Source organism: Urocampus carinirostris, chromosome 9, assembly GCF_059441175.1.
Source record: "Urocampus carinirostris isolate Australia breed hairy pipefish chromosome 9, RoL_Ucar_1.0, whole genome shotgun sequence".
Taxonomy (NCBI): domain Eukaryota; kingdom Metazoa; phylum Chordata; class Actinopteri; order Syngnathiformes; family Syngnathidae; genus Urocampus; species Urocampus carinirostris.
Window position 1 is genome coordinate 3,633,531 of NC_142357.1, and position 19,139 is coordinate 3,652,669.

At 38.6% G+C, this 19,139-nt stretch overlaps 1 protein-coding gene and 1 long non-coding RNA gene across 3 annotated transcripts in view; one reads left to right on the forward strand and one right to left on the reverse strand.

Annotated features, from left to right (window-relative positions):
- The first annotated feature begins 849 nt into the window (after positions 1-849).
- LOC148359123 (uncharacterized) lies at positions 850-2,705 on the forward strand. The gene is made up of 2 exons (XR_015851364.1): positions 850-1,008; positions 1,381-2,705. It is a non-coding gene; the product is annotated as an uncharacterized LOC148359123 (long non-coding RNA).
- adam19b (ADAM metallopeptidase domain 19b) overlaps positions 2,676-19,139 on the reverse strand; it is a 61,221-nt gene continuing 44,757 nt past the window's right edge. Inside the window, exons 14-23 of one of the 2 annotated variants that reach the window (XM_088344222.1) lie at positions 18,930-19,125; positions 17,312-17,420; positions 13,329-13,545; positions 13,177-13,254; positions 10,263-10,371; positions 8,138-8,264; positions 7,950-8,052; positions 5,740-6,015; positions 5,576-5,667; positions 2,676-4,244 (exon numbers count right to left, since the gene is read on the reverse strand). In XM_088344222.1, the coding sequence (XP_088200348.1) occupies positions 4,238-4,244; positions 5,576-5,667; positions 5,740-6,015; positions 7,950-8,052; positions 8,138-8,264; positions 10,263-10,371; positions 13,177-13,254; positions 13,329-13,545; positions 17,312-17,420; positions 18,930-19,125 (1,314 nt within the window). In that variant the 3' untranslated portion in view covers positions 2,676-4,237. The remainder of the gene's footprint in view (positions 4,245-5,575; positions 5,668-5,739; positions 6,016-7,949; positions 8,053-8,137; positions 8,265-10,262; positions 10,372-13,176; positions 13,255-13,328; positions 13,546-17,311; positions 17,421-18,929; positions 19,126-19,139) is intronic. The other variant, XM_088344223.1, reaches the window with a different exon arrangement.

Sequence of the window (19,139 nt, forward strand, 5' to 3'; positions counted from 1 at the left end):
TATATATATATATATATATATATATATATATATATATATATATATATATATATATATATATATATATATATATATATATATATATATATATGTAACAGAGTTGAAATTTGATTGTTTTGAATGTTTTTTTGAATTCTCACAAAATCTGTGTTTTTGTTGTATTACTGTTAATATTCCGGTACCTCATTCAGTTGTTAAGTCATGGGCGTCTGCGACTGTTCTTTTCGTTTGGCACTTTATGGGCTTCAGCGCTTGCCGTAGCTTAAATAAGTTTGTCAGCGTTGAAGGTAAGATGTGCCCAATATCAGTTGGATAAAAAAAATGCATATTTTGCTAGACATTTGAGCTGCTTTCGAAATTATTTTTGTATATAAAGATATATAAGTTGTTCTAAATGATGTATATTAAAAAAGCACTAAATAAGAAGTTAAGCAATACAGCTTGAAATGAAGATGCAACGTGTTTTGATGCAAACACGCCACGAGGTGCGGCCTGTTGAGTGATGACCCGTTCTTTTGTATCTTTAATATTTTAGATAATTGCAGTCGTGAACAGAAGCCCCTGACTTTTGTATTGTTTTGTTTATTGAATGCAGGTACGTGTGAAAGTTATGTTCATTGTTATTATCGAAGTTTCATTATTAATGTGCTCGCATGTTGTCTGCTTGCTGTAGCTAAAATAAGTTTGTAAGCGTTGAAGATAATTGCAGTCGTGAACAGAAGCCCCTGACTTTTGTATTGTTTTGTTTATTGAATGCAGGCAATAAACCCAGAGATTGTGAAACCTTGTGTCGTGCATGAAAGAGGGTCGCTACATATATATATATATATATATATATATATATATATATATATATATATATATATATATATATATATATATATATATATATAGGAGTAGGAGAAGGAGAAGAAGAAGAATGTTGATTTGCTACTACTTTTTGCTACATCATTCAGATGCCATTTTCTTCCTCTCTGTACTTTGCCTATATTATCTGGATTTAAACAGGTGAATACTTGGACATTTTTTGAGCTCATACTGTAATTTGTTCCAAAGTTTAACTCCACATACAGACACACACATACTTGTCCTGGTTGGATTTTTTATATTTCAGCAGTATTTGCACTGTAAATCACCAATCTCTCTCTCTCTCGCTCTCGCTCTCTACTTTAGATTTTAACTTTTACACAAGTAGGTATTTATATACTTTTTTACCTTTACTTGAGTCACATTATTCTGACGTACACTAACTGTACTTTTACTTGAGTAAAATTTTAGGCTACCAAACCCACCTTTGCATATGAATAAATGAGCACACAAATACATCACGTCGAACCTCAATATATAACATTGATGCAATGTATTTTTACATTTTGACAGGTCAACCCTTTGGATGATTGTTGAAGTGGGAGATCTTAAAAGCGAGGAGGGAACTGATAACAGGGCCAAGGGAGAAGAATTTTGTCTTCTTGGCTGGTGTATGTCTTGAGAAGCAACCAAAATGGATCAGCACCACAAGGTGGGAACCGGAAGTATATGAGGTAGAGGTTGACTAATAATTTGATGGGGATCACTTGGATAGGATAATTGAGAAGGAGATTGCAAAACGGGGTGATGCTCCCATCTCATGGAGAAGGGGACAATGGTTCAGCTGCAAGCACTGAACCATGAGAATTTTATTTTATCCGGTTTTAAACTACTTTTTGAACAATTTTTCTATGTCAATAACAACAGGGACAATCTTGAAATATTATTAATTAGCGTAACTTATTACTGCGCTGAGTGTCTGCAAAAGCAGAGTGAGGCATGCACCAAACAACAATCTATTGTTTGGTGCACACAGCCCCAAACAATAGATTTCGTGATAGTATTAGCAAGCTATCAGCAAGTCAATTCGTCCAGTAATTCTTTTGTCGCTGCATGGACTTTTTCTAATAATGGATGATTACCTTGCTATTGATGCTTTTATTCAAAAGGAGCAGGATAGACAGAATTTGTAAGCTAAGGTAAGACAATAAACCATTTTAATTCTATGCTACGGTTTATATTTTGCTTTCTTTGTCTGTCAGTTCAATTAAGATTGAGGTCTAGGTTTATTTGTAGATCAGAGTATTTCACCAGACAAGAAACTCACGCACGTCACTGTTGGGTTGCCTTTGTGAGCGACACAAAAGTGAGAATTTGATTGATTGAAGTCAGATGTCGTGTTTTCGCGCCTGCAGTCCCTCTTCTTACCAGCGATGGCTGCCCAGCTGCTCCCTAGGTGCTTTCATTCAGACAATTAGCAACCTCTACCACAAATACAACGGGCTCCCATCTCACGTTGCATGTTTTTTTTTTAATTCCTCAAGACATTCACTCGCCAAGACAACAAGTTTTCCTCCAACGACTTTCTTCTTCAGTTCTCTCATTATCCCAAGATCTTCCACTCCAACCACCTTTTAAAGGTACTCCCAAATCTCCCTTTCATGATTTTCAACCCCCCAAGACCCCCTCTCAAATTTGGTCCAAAGTTTCCCTCCTCAGCAGTTACTTCTCTCTAGTAAAGTTTTTTGTTGTTGTTAAACACCCCCTGTCTCCATGTGTCCTGCCTTTTGGGTCTGTCCGACACCGCGTGACATCAAGTATGATTTCATCAGTTCAAGTTTGACAAATAACCCCTCAAAAGCTGACAATGAGTTTTAAACATTAAATATTTAATTGAATTCCATTTGCAGATCCAATATTTCAGTGCCTGAGTTTGTATAGATCTTTTGAGAGGGGACAAAGAGGCAGCTGTGGAAAACATGTTTTCTCCGGACAGATTCAACATTTCATTCGATTAAATAAACCGTGCAATTCAAAATAAAAGCGCAAACTAAGCAAGAATTTAGGCAAAACAAAAGTCTGAAAACTAGTATAAAATGCTGACTTGATCATAATTACACAAAGTATTTCGATATGTGCAAAAGTCTTAAAGGTAAAGCAACCTGAAATATTTTTGACTTTACTAGTAGTGATGTGTGGTTCACGAACTTAAGATCTCTGTGAGCTGCCTCTTTGAAGAGAACGAGGGGAGCCGGCTGTTCGCCAACACTGTTTTTTCTCTATCGCTTTTTTCTATCGAAGGCGTACGTAAATGGTCTATATGCGTGGTGTAGTCTCTGAGAGTGCAAAACGGAGGGAAAAAAAGTCTTAATTGAATGAGTCAAAGCAGGAAAAGGAGCCAAATTTGGACTGAATTTCGTTGTTGTAAAAGCCGTTCGATGCCGCTAGCTAGCTGTTTTTCAGAGGTTCTGTGTAGTTTTAGTTGTACTTGTTTAAAAGTTGAATTGTAAATAGTTAAAAGGTATTTTATTTTATAATTTATGGTACTGATGAGATGCATTTTTTTCAGGGATTCTGTGTTGATTGACCTTAGAGTAACTTTGTTAAAAAAGTTATATGCTAAATAAGTTAAAAGTTCGTTTTAGAGTGAAAAAAAAATGCTATAATAATCGTATTATGTACCTTTAAAATAATTCGTTCTTTTTGTGCATAATGTTATATCATTATTGGTAATATACTGATTTAAAGAACAAAACCAATCAGAAGAGCCATTTGGGAGCTAAAAGATCTGGCTGAGCCAAAAGAGACGTTTTCTAAAAAGAACTGGAATTCCTATCACTAGTTCCTAGTCCTTCTGAGTAATATTGCATTTACGAATATGAATGAATTATTATGTGACCTTGGGTAGCTGAGTGGTAACCTGAGACTTGCACAGCTTCTGTCGCATTTCTTTGCCAGCATGAGACAAGATTTCCATCCTATGAGATGGATGAAAACAGTTTGCTGCTTATTTCATATGAATTAGAATGTTGTGTTCAGGGTAGTTGGAGCGCTATTCTATTATCAGGTATCAACTATTGGGTTGACTTCCCTTTTAAAAGAAAAAAAAAACCCACGTAAAAAAAAGAATGTCTTAAAAGAAAGTATCATTCATTAAATGTGTCTGACTGGTCCCCTTAAATCCAGTTGAGATATCTATATCATAGATTTTCTTAACATAAGATATCCATTAATGACCGAGGCACAGCATTTCACCCTTTTCTTAAACATTCACGTTTTTGGGGAATAAATACTCAAGCAGTGCTGACATGAAATGATTCACATTTTTCCCAATATGTCACCACATACATATAATTTATAGTCCTCAGGTCCAGGGTGTCAAGTGTCCACATTTACGCAATCAATTTGGTCCTCAACATTTCCCTGAGCTTCAAGATCTGGAACAAAGGGAATAATGAAGTAAACACTTCAGTTTGGCTCTAGATCAGGGGTGTCAAACTCATTTGAGCTCAGGGGCCATATGGTAGAAAAAATACTTTCATAGGGACCGGACTAGGAAAATGATGATCTTTCGGAGGCTTACAATTAAATTATGATAATCATGTAGGTAGGTTGTGGTGGGCAGTCATAGCTAAATTGAGGTAAATTATATTTTTTCCATGAATACATCTTAAATAATTCCAAATAGTCTGCCAGCTTACTTTCATTGCTTTTTCCCTGGTTACACTGCTTTCAGATGTAAGCTTTCATATTACTTGTTGCCAGTGTCAGAAGTCTACCTGGAGGCCTTCACAATCAGTTTTGCAGGGCCGGAAACACATAATAAGTGTTGATAAAGCTGTTGGTTTAGTCAATCAGATTTTGAAGTGGCAAAGCCATGGCCTTCTGCAAGGCGTCAGCATTTTCACAAACTATTATTGGCTAGGTGGTGGTAATGCATCAAAAGTGTTTGTGTCAATCAAGCTTAAACCTGAAGAAGACAAGCTGCACAAGCAAATATGTGTTGATTCTGGTCTGAAGGAGGAGAAGAAATTGATTTGGTTGCAGATTTACAGTCAAAGCCATTTTCAAGAAGGACTTTTGAAGAAAAGCTGGATATCATTAAGAAAGGTCGAAACTAGCAAGCCTGTCACAAACGGGAAGAGAGTTTGTCCACCATTTTCATCCCACTAAATATAAGCTGTACCCTCTGCTCACAGGCACAGAGGAACACTGCAAATGGTATTATAGGGAGCGCTTGTTATTTGCCACAGATCAAAGTGGTGCTTTTGACCAAAACTGGATACTGTTGCTGCAGTAAAGGTTTTATTTCCATTAATTAGGTATTGAGGGTTAAATTGATTCAGACATAGCACAAGTAAAGGCCTCGGGATTTTCTCAGGGAAAAATTAAATTGTTCCATCATATTGTATGTGCCAACATTTTGACATTAAAAATTTTATTGTGCTCTCTATTTTATGCTGAAACTTAATATACATAATATTAAAAACAAAACAACAACCTGTGCTTGTTTAAAACCAGAAGTGGCGAACCTTTATCAAAACAGTCGAATGTGAATGTTGGGGTGGTTTGTTCATGCACGACTTAGTCTTGCTTTAAAACAAAGCAGCCGGAGACTAAAAAACTAGTCTCGGGTCAAGATTTTTGTATTTGTTTAAACTAAAAAAAAGAAGTGTTTTATATCTTAGACCCCAACTCCGCTGGCCCTCAAGTAAATTGAGTTTGAGACCCCTGCTTCAGAGCTAGACTTTTGACAGCCGCGAGTTACCTATATGGCGCTTTATATCCTGCGGAGGGTGTTAAGGCAGCCGTTCTCTTCTGTAGCACATCAGCACTCACATGTTGACCTCTTACCCCGTTCTGAAATTAAAGCCACAGAAAAATAGACATGAGCGGTTTAGAATTCATGCAAATTCATAACATTTCCATCACCACTGGTGGTCCGCTGCTAGGACAAGGTGGCGGAGGCCTGCTGGGTGGTTCCGGTCGCGGCACAGAGGGCCAAAGTGCAGTTGAAGGCGGAGGAGGTGCCTGCCTTCGCGGGGGCACATTTTTGCCGTTCGCGAAAGACGATTGTTTTTGGATGAGTCGCAGAGATCCGTTCGGTTTCGCGCCCGTCACCTTCCTCGGTGGAGGCTTCACTGCAGGACGCGCACCATCAGGTTTGGGTCGGGGTGGATAGGCCTGGCTCACATGAGAAGACTTTTCCTTTAGAGAAAACAACACATAAAGCACCCTGGAATTTGACCTAAGGACCGCCCACAAATTATAGCATTTTTAAAACCTTTTTTCCCCTAATAAACATGGTTCGTAAACCTTTTTCATGGGCAAATTCAAGCATTTTTCAAAGACTTTAAACGTCATTTTTCCAATATACAGTATTACTATTAGAAGAAGAAAACCAGCGCCATTCAAAAGAACGGAAGCCTGAACCTCAGCTTCAAACCCCGACTCGAACCCCAACCTCATTCAGGTACCCTAAAATTGGTTTACAGCCCAAAACCTAGTTCCTAACCCTAGCCCTGCACCTAACAATTGTTGTGACCCTAGACCTAACCCTGTCTCAAACAGTAACCCTAGCTCCAAACATATTTTTAAACCCTACATGTAGTTTAGAACCCTAATATGAAGCTCAAACCCTAGTTCCTAACCATAAACCTACACCTAACTCTTGCTGAATCACTAACCCAACCTTATTTCTGACCATAAATTTGGTTTAATACCCAAATAAGGAGCTTAAACCTTGGTCTCTAACTCTATCCTGATCCTTTTTTGGGAACCGAAAATAAGTTTTATTTGAATACCTAACCTGAGAAACATGACAACAATTCTTTCTGTTCTCCCGGACAGGACGGATCAGTAAAAGAAAGTCAACTCCAAATATTCAGCTTTGTTTTTTTAGTATTCATTCAGCCTAAATGAGTAACTTACCCTACATATTATAATTAAGTCAAGTCACAAGGGATATTTTCTTTTAAAACTGAAGTAATGCACCATGCTATACAAACTCAACATTGACCTTTAGTGGCCTTGGAGAGCATTTGGTTTGCATATGATGGAAAAATAGGAACTTTGGATATAAATGACGTACACTTTTTTTGTTGAGATATTAGGACATGGCAGCTGGATTAAATCATCCAATGGGCCATATAAGGCCCTTTGGCCATAAGTTTGACATGGAGGAATAAAATAAGCAACATTTTGATGTATATTACACTCAGTTACGCATGCCAACCTTTGACATTAATAAAGCAGTAGATCGCGTACTCACTTATACACGCAAAACACAATCGGTCTCCAAAACATTAAAAAACAACAACAAAAAACAAGTGTTTGCTTAAAACAAGAAGTGGCAAACGTAAAACTAATGTGATCGGTGGAGTGGTTTATTCACGCACAAAGACTTTGTCTTGCTTCAAGATATTGTAGTTGAAAACTAAAATACCAGTATCGAGTCAAGATTTTTTGTTGTTTAAATTTGAAAAAAATAGATAAATGAATGAGTAAAACGGTAGATTAAAAACCCACACAAATCAGCAGGATAATAAAAATAACAATAGTAGTAATAATAAGCCCAAATCCACTTTGTAATCATAAGATAACTAGGGATATAGATTTCATTAGAAAATATTGTAATGAGATTTTATCTGTTTATCACACAATTTTTACTACCGTATTGTACAAAATTGTTACAGCTGAACTATTTCCCATGATTCTCCATTACAACGGTGTAGAACGTGGCACAGTGAGAAACAAATTGTGTGCTGATGAAAAAAAACCTAATGCTTTTTCCTTTGTCATCTCCCATCCTAGTAGCCTATTAGTTAGGATTCAGCGCTTTCACCGCCACGATTTGGTTTTATTCCTGCTGCATTAAATTCCGAGCCAGTGAGGTCAGTGATTTTTGTTGACTGATCAATCATTGCACAGTTACGGTAATATACAACTGTTCTTCTATAGAACGTACACCAAAGCTTTGAGGTTTTTTTGGGGCAAAAAAAATGTTTGCACTAAAAAATAAACAAAAAAAAAAGGCAAATTTGTTTTGTTTTCTGCCGCCCAAAACCAAACAACTGACTCCCGGTGATTGCCGACCACTGGCTGCTATATGCTGCGTGTAAGAAACATTCCATGTTCTTTACCTGTCGGTTTGAGTCTTCTTTCCTGAGCAAGAATGTAGGATTAGTGTGACCGTTCGCATGAGGGTCAGCATGCAGTGGTTTGGCCGCCACCGGAACCGGACAACTGGAGGTCCACAAAGCGTACAAAATGATTGGACAGGTCAAGAAAATAGGATCTTTTTTGGATGATGATCGGCGGCATGAGCAACCTTGGCACTGGCAGTGGCGTTGATGATTTCATCGGCTTTAGTTTATGTTTGTAACAGAACCAGACTCCAACAGCCAGCAGCACGAGGAAGAGCAGAGATAAGACCAGCACAACTGGAAGGAAGTTGCCTGTTGGGATAATCAGTATGAAAGGAGCGAAGTCTAAAACCGTCGCCCTTAACAGTGTTGGGAGTAACGCTTTACAAAGGTACGCGTTACTGAAAGGTAATTCCCTTTCGCGGTAAAGATTCTTTTTTCGCTCTTGAAGTAGTATGCAACCCTCAATGCACCAGCAACACAAAGCTGTCACAAAATTTTAGGGAAGTTGAGTATGTTTATATGTACAGACAAAATACAGCAAAATACAGTTACGGTGGCGCCGTCTTATGCTCGTCGTACGAGAGTGTGTCATTAATCCCTATGTATATTATGATATTCTCTCTATATTATATATTCGCATGCAAGACGTATTTACTATACCAACTAAAACATAAAATACTCAAATCATGGGTCAAGTTTATATGTGGATACAGTATTTTGGTTTTGTCATCAGTGGCGAGTGATAGGCAACGCATGGGGAATGAGCGTGGCTTTAATAGAACAACAAAATCGATGGGGAAAATGTGAACATAATTTAAGGTAAAAGAGATGAACTTTGGAAGAAAACAAGAAAATGTCTTGGACATTACCCAGAAATGGAGAAGGCAATCTTGGAGCGGTTTACAGACAAGAGACAAAATGGATAAGGAGTGTTTCTTGCAAGTTCTCACGATCGCAAAAGCCGTGAAATATGACGGCTTAACCACTTCCACAGGTTGGTCAGGTGGACATGTTACCTTCTACAGTAATCCCTCGGTTATCGCGGTTAATGGGGACCGAGACCACCGGCGAAAACTGAAAATCCACGAAGTAGCGACGCCCCTTCAAAAATGCTTAAAAACATATACAGGTATACAGTATACCCCCCCGACATTAAACCGAAGTGATCGCTGGCATGATGGCAAGGAGTTATTGGGTGACTCATCCAGAACTCTTCACACTGGAACTGAATGTACCAAAACCTGACCCACAAGTGTAGCCATGTCTTACATAATCAATTTACACGGACTAGGACTGCGGCGAAACCACTACGAACCATTCAGTATGATTGTATTAACTGCTCTCAACCACATGCAGCCATTGCAGCTTATTTCGCTTGTTAACAGTACCATATATTGAAAATAAAAACAGTGAAAATTTGATATTTGATGAGTGTTTGTGAAGCGTTTGGGAGTTAAAAAAATGGCCTGTGTTCATTTTAATGAAAGTGAATGAGCTACCTTCTGACTATAACAACATACTTTAGCTAGCGGCATCGAACGGCTTTTACAACAAATACAAGAAACCACACACAATTAGCCGTGTTTAGGTAGTACAAACAACCGCTCGCTTTTGGTATAATAAAGTCAAACTTGAGATGAAATGTGACAGAAGAGAATATACTTAAGTCGCGTCGCCGAGTTCCTCCATGATAAACAGAGCCACATAAGAAGGGGGTGAGGTGGGAAGAGTTGAAGGGGGGGTTGAGCGAAGCGGTAACTTACCATGACTAAGCATTGTGTCAGGGCATAAGACATTTACCGTATTTTCTGCACTATTTTTCAAATTCCGTCTAAGAGAGACAATGGACTGCGCCAGAAGAGTCACCATGTCAGTTTGATATTGGGCAACGTCGGGTGTGACTAAAAAGTCAGATTCTGGAATGACAGTCTTTGTTGCAGTGCTTGCATGTAAAGGCACTCAGTGGTGCAGGTGCATCGGTTGCTCTCTCTCTTCGCCGTTACCCCTTGTCCTGCCACTGCAAGTTTCTCTTCTCCTGCGCCTTATATTACTGTGGGCCTTTTACGAATTAATATTGAGTCGCAACGGGTCTCGCAACTACGAGGAGCAGCCGCCGACTCGATATACGTGGAAGTACACAGTACATGACAAGACTATTTTTATGCGGGTGCGCCTTATAAGTCAGTGCACCTTGTAGTTCAGAAAATATGGTACTTTTTAAATGAAGTGACTAAGAACTGTAAGTAATTACTTCTTTCAGTAATGAGGCCAACAGTGGCCCCCACACATGGAAACATTTGGCCTCACCATGACTGATGACAGGTCCGCTGTCCACGCTTCCGCCCGTCCCCTTCTGCTCACAGAAGGGCGGAGCCCAACCGCTCTCACAGTGACAGTTGTGGTTGTTGTTGCACAGCTGGTAACATAGAAAAACACGTTTTGAAAAAAAAAAAAAAATGATAATAAATCCCGTCAGAGTCTTTTACTACGACACCTGTGAAGTAAATCATTTAATTATTTGGTTTTGTGGACAAAAATCTTCTCATAATTTTGGTGTTTCCCTGACATTAAAATCGGGTTATGATATGCCAATAATTTAGTCTTTTTTTACGAGGGGACACCTGCAAAGATATTTGCTAAGGATGCCAAAGTTGTTCGTTTTTTGACTACTATTGTGCACAGTTGTTTGTCATTCGGGCTCACTGTTTTTCGTTGTTTGGGCTGTTGTTTTGCACTGTCGTCCGTTATTTGGACTCTTATGCACTGTTTACAACGTCACTTTTGGCCAATCTTGTGGCTGTTCTTTGATATCACACCCCTTAGGGTTGATCTGCTTTTTGTAACCAACTCTAGAACAAGAACAAGATTTAAGAAAGGGCTCAAGGAGAACCATTTAGAACAGGTTGGAATGTACGGTATATGGAATATATATTATAGTTTGTTCGGACACATGGAGAGGATGGATGAGGAGCTAATGTTGAAGAGTATCTACTGTGCAGAAGTAAATGGAAGGAGACCAAGAGGTAGGCCGCAATTGACGTGGATGTATGGTGTTATGAGTGTACTGCAGGAAAGAGGTCTAAATAAAGTGGAAGCTAGAACTCTTGTTGGTGATAGGAATGAGTGGAGTGGTGTTGTATATATATATATATATATATATATATATATATATATATATATACTCTTGAATTGAAAGTGTCCAATTGAAATCCAATTGGATGACAATAAAGCCAATTTATTCATTCATTTTGAAGTAAATTTTTCTAAATGAGAGAGGCATGAGATATTTGCCAATAGAAGGTTATAATTGCTAAACAAAAAATTCTAGTTGGTCTCTTCAGATGTTTGTTCCTCGTTAAGTTTTTCTTTGAAAGCCAAGACAATATGTCAATGTGTGTTGGATGGTTGGATACTTTTTGTATCAAGCAGTCCAATGCAACATTCAAATCTATTATCACAGTTTGTAAAAAGAATAAAATAAAAAGGTAATATAGGTGAGTTTGGTTATTGTTATCAATATCATTACTATTATCATATTAAATATTATCATGGAAAGAAAAATAATACAAATTAATATTATGAAGAACATTCTGATACATTTTTTAAGTTTTGTTTGTTTTGTATCGACCTAATACCAGGCCATATTTCAAAAGATGGCTGACAGCTACTAATAAAGATTTTATTTTAACTCAAGTTTTTTTCAATAACAAATGGAAAATATGTAAAAACACGTGATTATACTGTATGTATACATCATCAACAAATCATACTATAGGGTTTTGTTTTTGAGGAAATCGTATCAATAAATCTTGCCCAATATGTGAGAGAAAATCTAAGTTTAATTACTAATATATTAGTATTTATATATTTTTAGGGTTTACTTGGAGAACATTGGGAGGCCGGGAATTTGAGACACAAGAATTTCTTAATACAAGCTCTGTCTTGGAATGATTTTATCTCGTATGTAGAAGGGCCTCGACCGACTTTTCTCATTCCACACAGAGTGAATCAAGGAAGTAAGGTTTTGGGTGCTCTGAGGAGAGTGATGAACAATAAGAGTATGAGTATGGATCTTAAGAGGGGACTGTATGAGAGTGTGATTGTGCCGACTGTGTTGTATGGTGCAGAGACTTGGAGCCTGAACACAGATTTAAGAAGGAAGTTGAATGTTTTTGAGATGAAGTGTTTGAGGCCTATGTTAGGAGTGACAAGATTGGATGGACTGAGAAATGAAATTGTGAGAGACAGAACTGGAGTAGTCATGGAACTGAGCAAGCGTGTGGATAAGAGAGTACTCGGTTGGTTTGGACACATGGAGAGGATGGATGAGGAGCGAATGTTGAAGAGGATCTACAGAGCAGAAGTCAAAGGAAGGAGACCAAGAGGAAGGCCGTGAATGACGTGGATGGATGGTGTTATGAGTGCACTGCAGGAAAGAGGTCTAAATATAATGGAAGCTAGAGCTCTTGTTGGTGATAGAAAGGAGTGGAGAGGTGTTGTGAAAGGATAGTGGAATTATGGACCCGTTCTTAAAGATGGGCTGGGCACCTGTATGATGCGGCAGGGGTAAACCAGTGAAAGCTGCCGGGCCCTGCTGTTGAACAAAAGAGTGTGTTGTGTCACCCTGACCCGAGTGACATGGCCGCTTTCAGGTGCCTAACTTGTTTGGGTGTTTGGGCAATTGGGTTGGCCATGGTCCAAAATTATTTTTTTTTTTTTTAAATTCTAATTTTTTTATTTTCTTTGTCATTGTATGTGTGTGTCTTGCTGTCGGTCACCCCTCTTGAGGGATATGACCAAGGTAGATAGATAGAAAGATAGCTAGATAGATAGATAGATAGCCAGATAGCTAGATAGCTATAGATAGATCGATAGATAGATAGATAGATAGAAGGGCCACTGTATAACTGAGAAGAGTCGAGTATTCATATCAGTATCAATACCCAAAAAATTGTAATCTATAATAGAGATACATTAACCACTATCATAAATTTTATTAACTAAATTTGAATAAAAGGCTCACTTAAAATGAACAATTAGATGTGGAACAATGTAAAAACTATGTGACACAATAGTGAAAACTGCTATTTTCACTCTTAAACTGTTGATGTTATGGTACTGAAAATTCTACATTTGGGGGAAAAAAACATGCCAAACTATAAAAATTACTCAGATAAACTTGTTTTGATGTGCTTGATATATTTCCACACACAAAACTCACCCCATGTCCGTGACATTTAGAATGGCAGTAATCAGCTTTAAGGAAAGACGCATTACGGCATTCTCCATTGAAGCAAATCTATTCAAAAGTGAAAAATGACTTTTACCCTTAAGTAAGGAGGGAACGTGGAAACAACACTAATGCGTTCTCACCGAGTCAGGTGCACATTTGGTGCCGGTCATGACGAGGCCAGGGTCCAGCGTGTCTCCTTGCACTTCCTCGTCCCTCGGCCCTGACTTATAAACGTGCGTGCCCATGCACTGCACTCTCTTGCTGCCCACACTCACCGTGGTATCGATGCGCACTGCATTGCTCTCGATGGGTTTGGATGCCGAAGACAAACACTGGATCTTCCCACATTTAGCATCTCTAGCAACAAACAAAACCCATAAATACAGTTATACTTCTAGACCAGTGGTCCGGACCCAATTGGGTTGGGGACCGCCGAAGTTATGATCCGGGTGAGGTTGGGCCAAACGGGGTTTTTAACAAAACCAGCGTTGATAAAAAAATTCTGTGGTTTTTAACGGGACAGTGTTTTATATTTGTCCACTAGATGGCGCTTTAATGTGTCGTGCCACCAAAAATGAGTCCAAGGAAGACTACAGACTACAGAGACTGAAAGTGAGCAAAAAATACCCTTTTCCCCAATTTTTACCCAGGCTTTTTTAAAGAAAGACAAAATGAAAAAGATGTTTTTTTTAAAAAAAGGAATGAAGAAAAAAGAATGAAGGAACTGGGTATAAGGGAATAAAGAGTAGTGGAAAAGGTAGCAAAAAAACAAACAAAAATAGGGAACAAAAAGAAAGAGCGAAGAAAGACTTCAAGGAATTAAAGAGATAAAAAACGAAAACAAAGGTCTTTCTTTTTTCTTTTTTTTCTTTTTATATTTTTCATTTTGTCTTTTCCTTTATTCTTTGAGTTTAACTTTTTGTCTTATTTTCTTTTCTTTGTTTATTTCATTCTTATTTTTTATTTTCTTATTTCTCTTCTTTTCAAGACAAATAAGGTCACTTTAAGTTGTGTGTCCTTGTTCTTTTTTTAATCACATTGCTTTCTTCGGTGCTCTCGGGATCCACGGCGAGGCGTAGAGGACAAGGCCCTGAAACGAAGAGCAGGAATGCAAAACTAACCCTAACCTGCAGACCGTCACTGACCACAAAACCCTGCAGGTGAGGACTCGCTCGGCTTTGCACGCCACCCTTTCCTTTACGCTCCGGGCAACGTATGGGCAGCCGCTGGCGGGACGCAGGCAATAAACCTAAATTATTTTAATAATGAATCAATGAATGAATTGATTATTTTTTCGATTAATCGATTAATCAGATTTAAGAATAACAGCATAATTTTAGTTTCCTCCTCTTTATTAAAAAATTGAAGTTTAGGACGGATAGAAAAGTTGTGCACAAACCAACAGAATATTCTATTAAAAATAATAGTGTTTGTCAAACAGATCAGCAATAAACAAAAACACATGAGATGAGACAGAAATGTATGCTATTCACATGCAAAAATTTTTTTTTTTTTAATAAATTGCAAAAAAGAAACATCGGAGGATTTTCACAATTACAGGGCGCACCTTGTTAAAAGGCGCAGTCATTGTAGATCAGGGGTGGTGAACACGTGGCATATCTCATCATATTTTCTATATACTGTGGCTCTTTGCCTTGTTTCATGTTTAGTTTTATTTTTTGTGTGTATTGAGGGTGGACACTTTCCTTGAAATCTACACAAGAACAATACTTGTTGTATTGTTAGGATCGTGTGTGTTATGGGAAATAATATGTTTTTGATTGTGTGTGTTTGTGTGTGTCTGTCTGTCATGGCAGGTCAGTGCGTGGTGTGGCTCTTTGACTCTCACAGTTAAACATTTCGGCTCTTTGTGTCAAACTTGTTCGCCACCCCTGCTGTAGATGGTTCCGTTGCTGTATTTAACAAATACACAGGGCTCACCGCCCGATAGGGCACAGGTGCCCTCTGCTGCGACCGTCTTTTAACAACACAAACAGGTATACAAGTGTGCTTATTATAGTTTGGTTGTGGTTTATTCAAGTATTCATTACAAAATAAACAACCCAGATAGTTCGTTTTTCAGCTTCCTCCACTTGCAAACCATGGATTCATTCATCTTTAATTCTTACACAGCTGCTTGGAGAACATTTGATGAAGAGAAAGTGAATTTTTGGATTGTAATTAATATTTCGGGGGGACGACTCTGTTCATCCTCCGGTAGCACAATAACTTCCAAATTGATAGATAAGCAACAGCGTTAGGATCCATGGGTACTTCCGCAAACAATGATTGCATTGCATGTAACGTCACATGTCCTCTTCTGCACAAACAAGAGACTTGTCGCGTTCACACAGGAGATGCATAAAAGTCACAGGAGATTGCATACAGGTCGCATGTAGGTAGGTAGGTAGGTAGGTAGGTAGGTAGGTAGGTAGGTAGGTAGGTAGGTAGGTAGGTAGGTAGGTAGGTACTTTATTCATCCCCTCAGGGAAATTCACATTTCCAACAGCATCCCTTCGCTGAGAACAATACAATAATAAAGCAAAAGGAACACAATATACAAATACCCAATGTGACGTGCTAATACCCACTGTAGCGTGTTGTATAGAGTATTTAAATAGTGCTACATAAAATACACACTGCAATAAAAGTACGGTAATATGCAATGTAGGGAGTGTGGTTTAATGTGGGCCTTTACTCCGCCGGGTGGAGTTAAAGAGCCTCATTTAGTTGGAAATGTGAACGATCAGGTTTCACCCAAAAATCGGAATTATTATTGGGAAATGTGAAGCACAATGTAAAGCGCTTTGGGAAGTCATTGACTTGAAAAGCGCTGTATAAATGCAGATCATTTCATTTAATTTCATGTCCCTTCATTATCACAATGAAATTCAATGCACTCTTATTTGCATTGAAGTAACATTTCAATGATGAAATTTGTTTTCAATATTATTATATATTTTTTAATGGATTTCTTGTTGCAGCCCTAGAAGATACTATTTCGGATTTCGGTGTTTTTTCTTCCCGTTTTGACAACTACACTATGGATTACTTCTATCCTATGGACATGGGTTTTAACGCACAAGAAATGCGTGTATTCAAGGAATTTCAACTCCTTGCCCTGAAGAATTCTCGTGCCGGCGTGATGAAGGGGCCTATCGTGGAGGAAAAGCCGGAGCTAGCGAAGCGGTTAGCGGCGTTATAAGTCTTCGGTCCCATCCGTAATCATGGTAAATGCGAACTCACGACCAAATAAGATCATCGAGTGCTGGTGGAAAACATCGAAGTGCACAGGGAGCGCAGTTGCTGTGTTTTGCGGAAACGTGGCTCACGTTTAGCATTCCGGACGCTAACGTATAGCCACCCGGAGCTACCCGGAGCAATCCGGCTTCAACGCCGCTAAACAGAGACACGAAAGCCGGGGGGAATCGGAGAGGAGGCGGACTTGCTAACACGAGGTGGTGTATCCCTGGATTTTCACAAAGAAAAGATTTCCATCTGCCGCAGGGATGTCGAATTTTTGGACTGGCGTGACGTCATCCAGTTCGCTACAAGCACCCCTAGGGCATCATGTTCATCTGTTAATAAACAACAGGGTAGCCTGCTGGAAGTGTGAATTTCCCTACGGGGATGAATAAAGTATCTATCTATCTATCTATCTATCTATACTAGCCGGTGTGGCAGAGCGGGATGCAACTTATGGACGACATCAAGGCAACTCCGTGTTGACAGTCTGCGCCTCGCTGCCGCTGCTCCCGCCCTTGCAGCACAACCTAAACTTGGCCACGGGTACGCAAAACTTCCTTCGCTGTGCGGGGCTTTGAATTCATTTTATTATCAACTTATTTACCTTATGTTATCGTATGTGACTTTCTTTGTTTTATGTCCATTTACTATTTGAATGTGTTTTGAGTTTTTGTAGCTATTAAGGGTTAACTTGGATCCTTTTGGGAGGCCAGGAACAGATTCATTGGTTTTCAGTAAATAATTGAAAAATTCGCTCGAGATACGAGCAATTCTAGATACAATCACGATCTGTGAAACAATTAAACATCATATGTAGAGGTAACACTTTACTGCAGCCAACACACTTGGACAATATATATAATAAAGTGTTTCCAACCTGTCCTTACAGCTCCTGTATTTCCCGAAAAGATCTTTGCCACAGTTGCCGTACATGTCGCCAGCTTCATTGACCTTCTTAAAACATACGTCGCGGGCGGGGCGGCCATCTGTGAAGGACACACACACGTATGCGGATCACGCACATGGCATTATCCGACCATCGGATGAAAAACAGATGGCATCCTTCACTGATAGTTTGATAGTTAGCTAGAAAGGTAAACAGGTAAATAACTAAAAGGGAGCTAGATAAAAGAGTAAAAAGCCTACTTGATAACCAAATAGAAAGCTAGATAGCTGACCAAAAATTTGCTTGATAACTAGATATAATGTTAGCTAAATACAGGGTTCCTACAGCTTAAGCCAAGTTTAAATCAGGACTTTTTAATGCCTTTTGAAATCAAATTTAGGACCAATTCGACAAAAAAAAACACAATTCAAACAAACACTGCTTTTAGCCATGGTGAAAACCCTTTGTCGGACAGGCACTTCTCATTAAATTTACACTTTCTCATGTTCCAGAGTAAATTTCTCCTTCCAAGGAAACTAAGACAAGTGTCTGCTCTGAAAGGTCTGACTGAAACCACATCAGCGTTTTAATAGTTCTGTTATTTCGGTCACGTGATGTTGCCAGGAAAGTAAATCAGTAAATTATAAAAAAATACAATTAATAAATGTTAATAAATCTTTTTTGTTAAAAAATATATGAATATTAGAATGTGCTCCCATTTTTAAGACTTCCGAAAATTGGATTTAAGACAATTCAATGCCAGTTAAAGCCTTATTTTCAGAATATTGAATCCAATTCTTTTTAAGACTTTTCCCACCATACAGACCTTATTCCGTGCGCCTGTGTTGTGTTTTTTTTAATCACATTGCTTCTCCTGTGCTCTTGGGATGCACGGTGAGGCGGAGAGACCGTGGGGAAAAAAAGCTAGCTTGATAGCTTGCTGAATAGCAAGGAGGCAGTAAAATAGCTACCTACAAAAATAAACAGGTAGATAGGTAGCAAAAACTGCACATTTTTGCTCATTCACGTTATAAAACCAATAAACTGGAATTTAGTTTTGCATTGCCTGTAAAACAATCAATAAAAAAATGAATAAACATTTTCTTATACATGAATAGATATTCATTCTAATATTTTAATTAATTGATTAAAGATAATTATCAATACTTTAATAGATTTTTTTTGAACCCATGAACTGGAATTTATTTATTTTAATTTCTAAAATATCAACTTATGCTATTGCTATGCTATTACTAGGTTAATTGTCAAAAATAAGGTTGCACAGATTCAGTCAACCAAAAAGAAATATTTTCACTAGAAAATCACGATGACCCAGCAATGGTGAGCTATTTTTAGAACAGGCCAGCGAGCATCTCAACTGTCCTTAGGTGGTAACCTGGTGCCCATGGTCACCGCATTGGAAACCCCTGACTTAAACAATTTATTAAGAAATTCAAAACACAAAATATCGAATTTAAAAAAATGTTTAAGTTGCAAGGTATGTGGTACGTTAAATCTGAGTCAATGGTTGCATATACAGTACTTGTTTTATTTTCATGAAATATGTATAGTAACTGAACCCCAAGTTTGAATAGACCACTCAACCTACCTGGTCCCCAAAGCGAGCGGCACTGTTGCTCCAGAGTGAGACACATGCCTGTGTAACAATAAGCCTGGCCTCGGGCGCATGCCGTGCCGTCCACCAGGTAGAAGTTAGCGGGGCAGGACTCGCTCTTGCCATCACAGTACTCGGCCAGGTCGCACGGGCCCGATGGGGCCCGGCACAGCATTCCCGGACTCTTGAGCTGAACACGGAGCA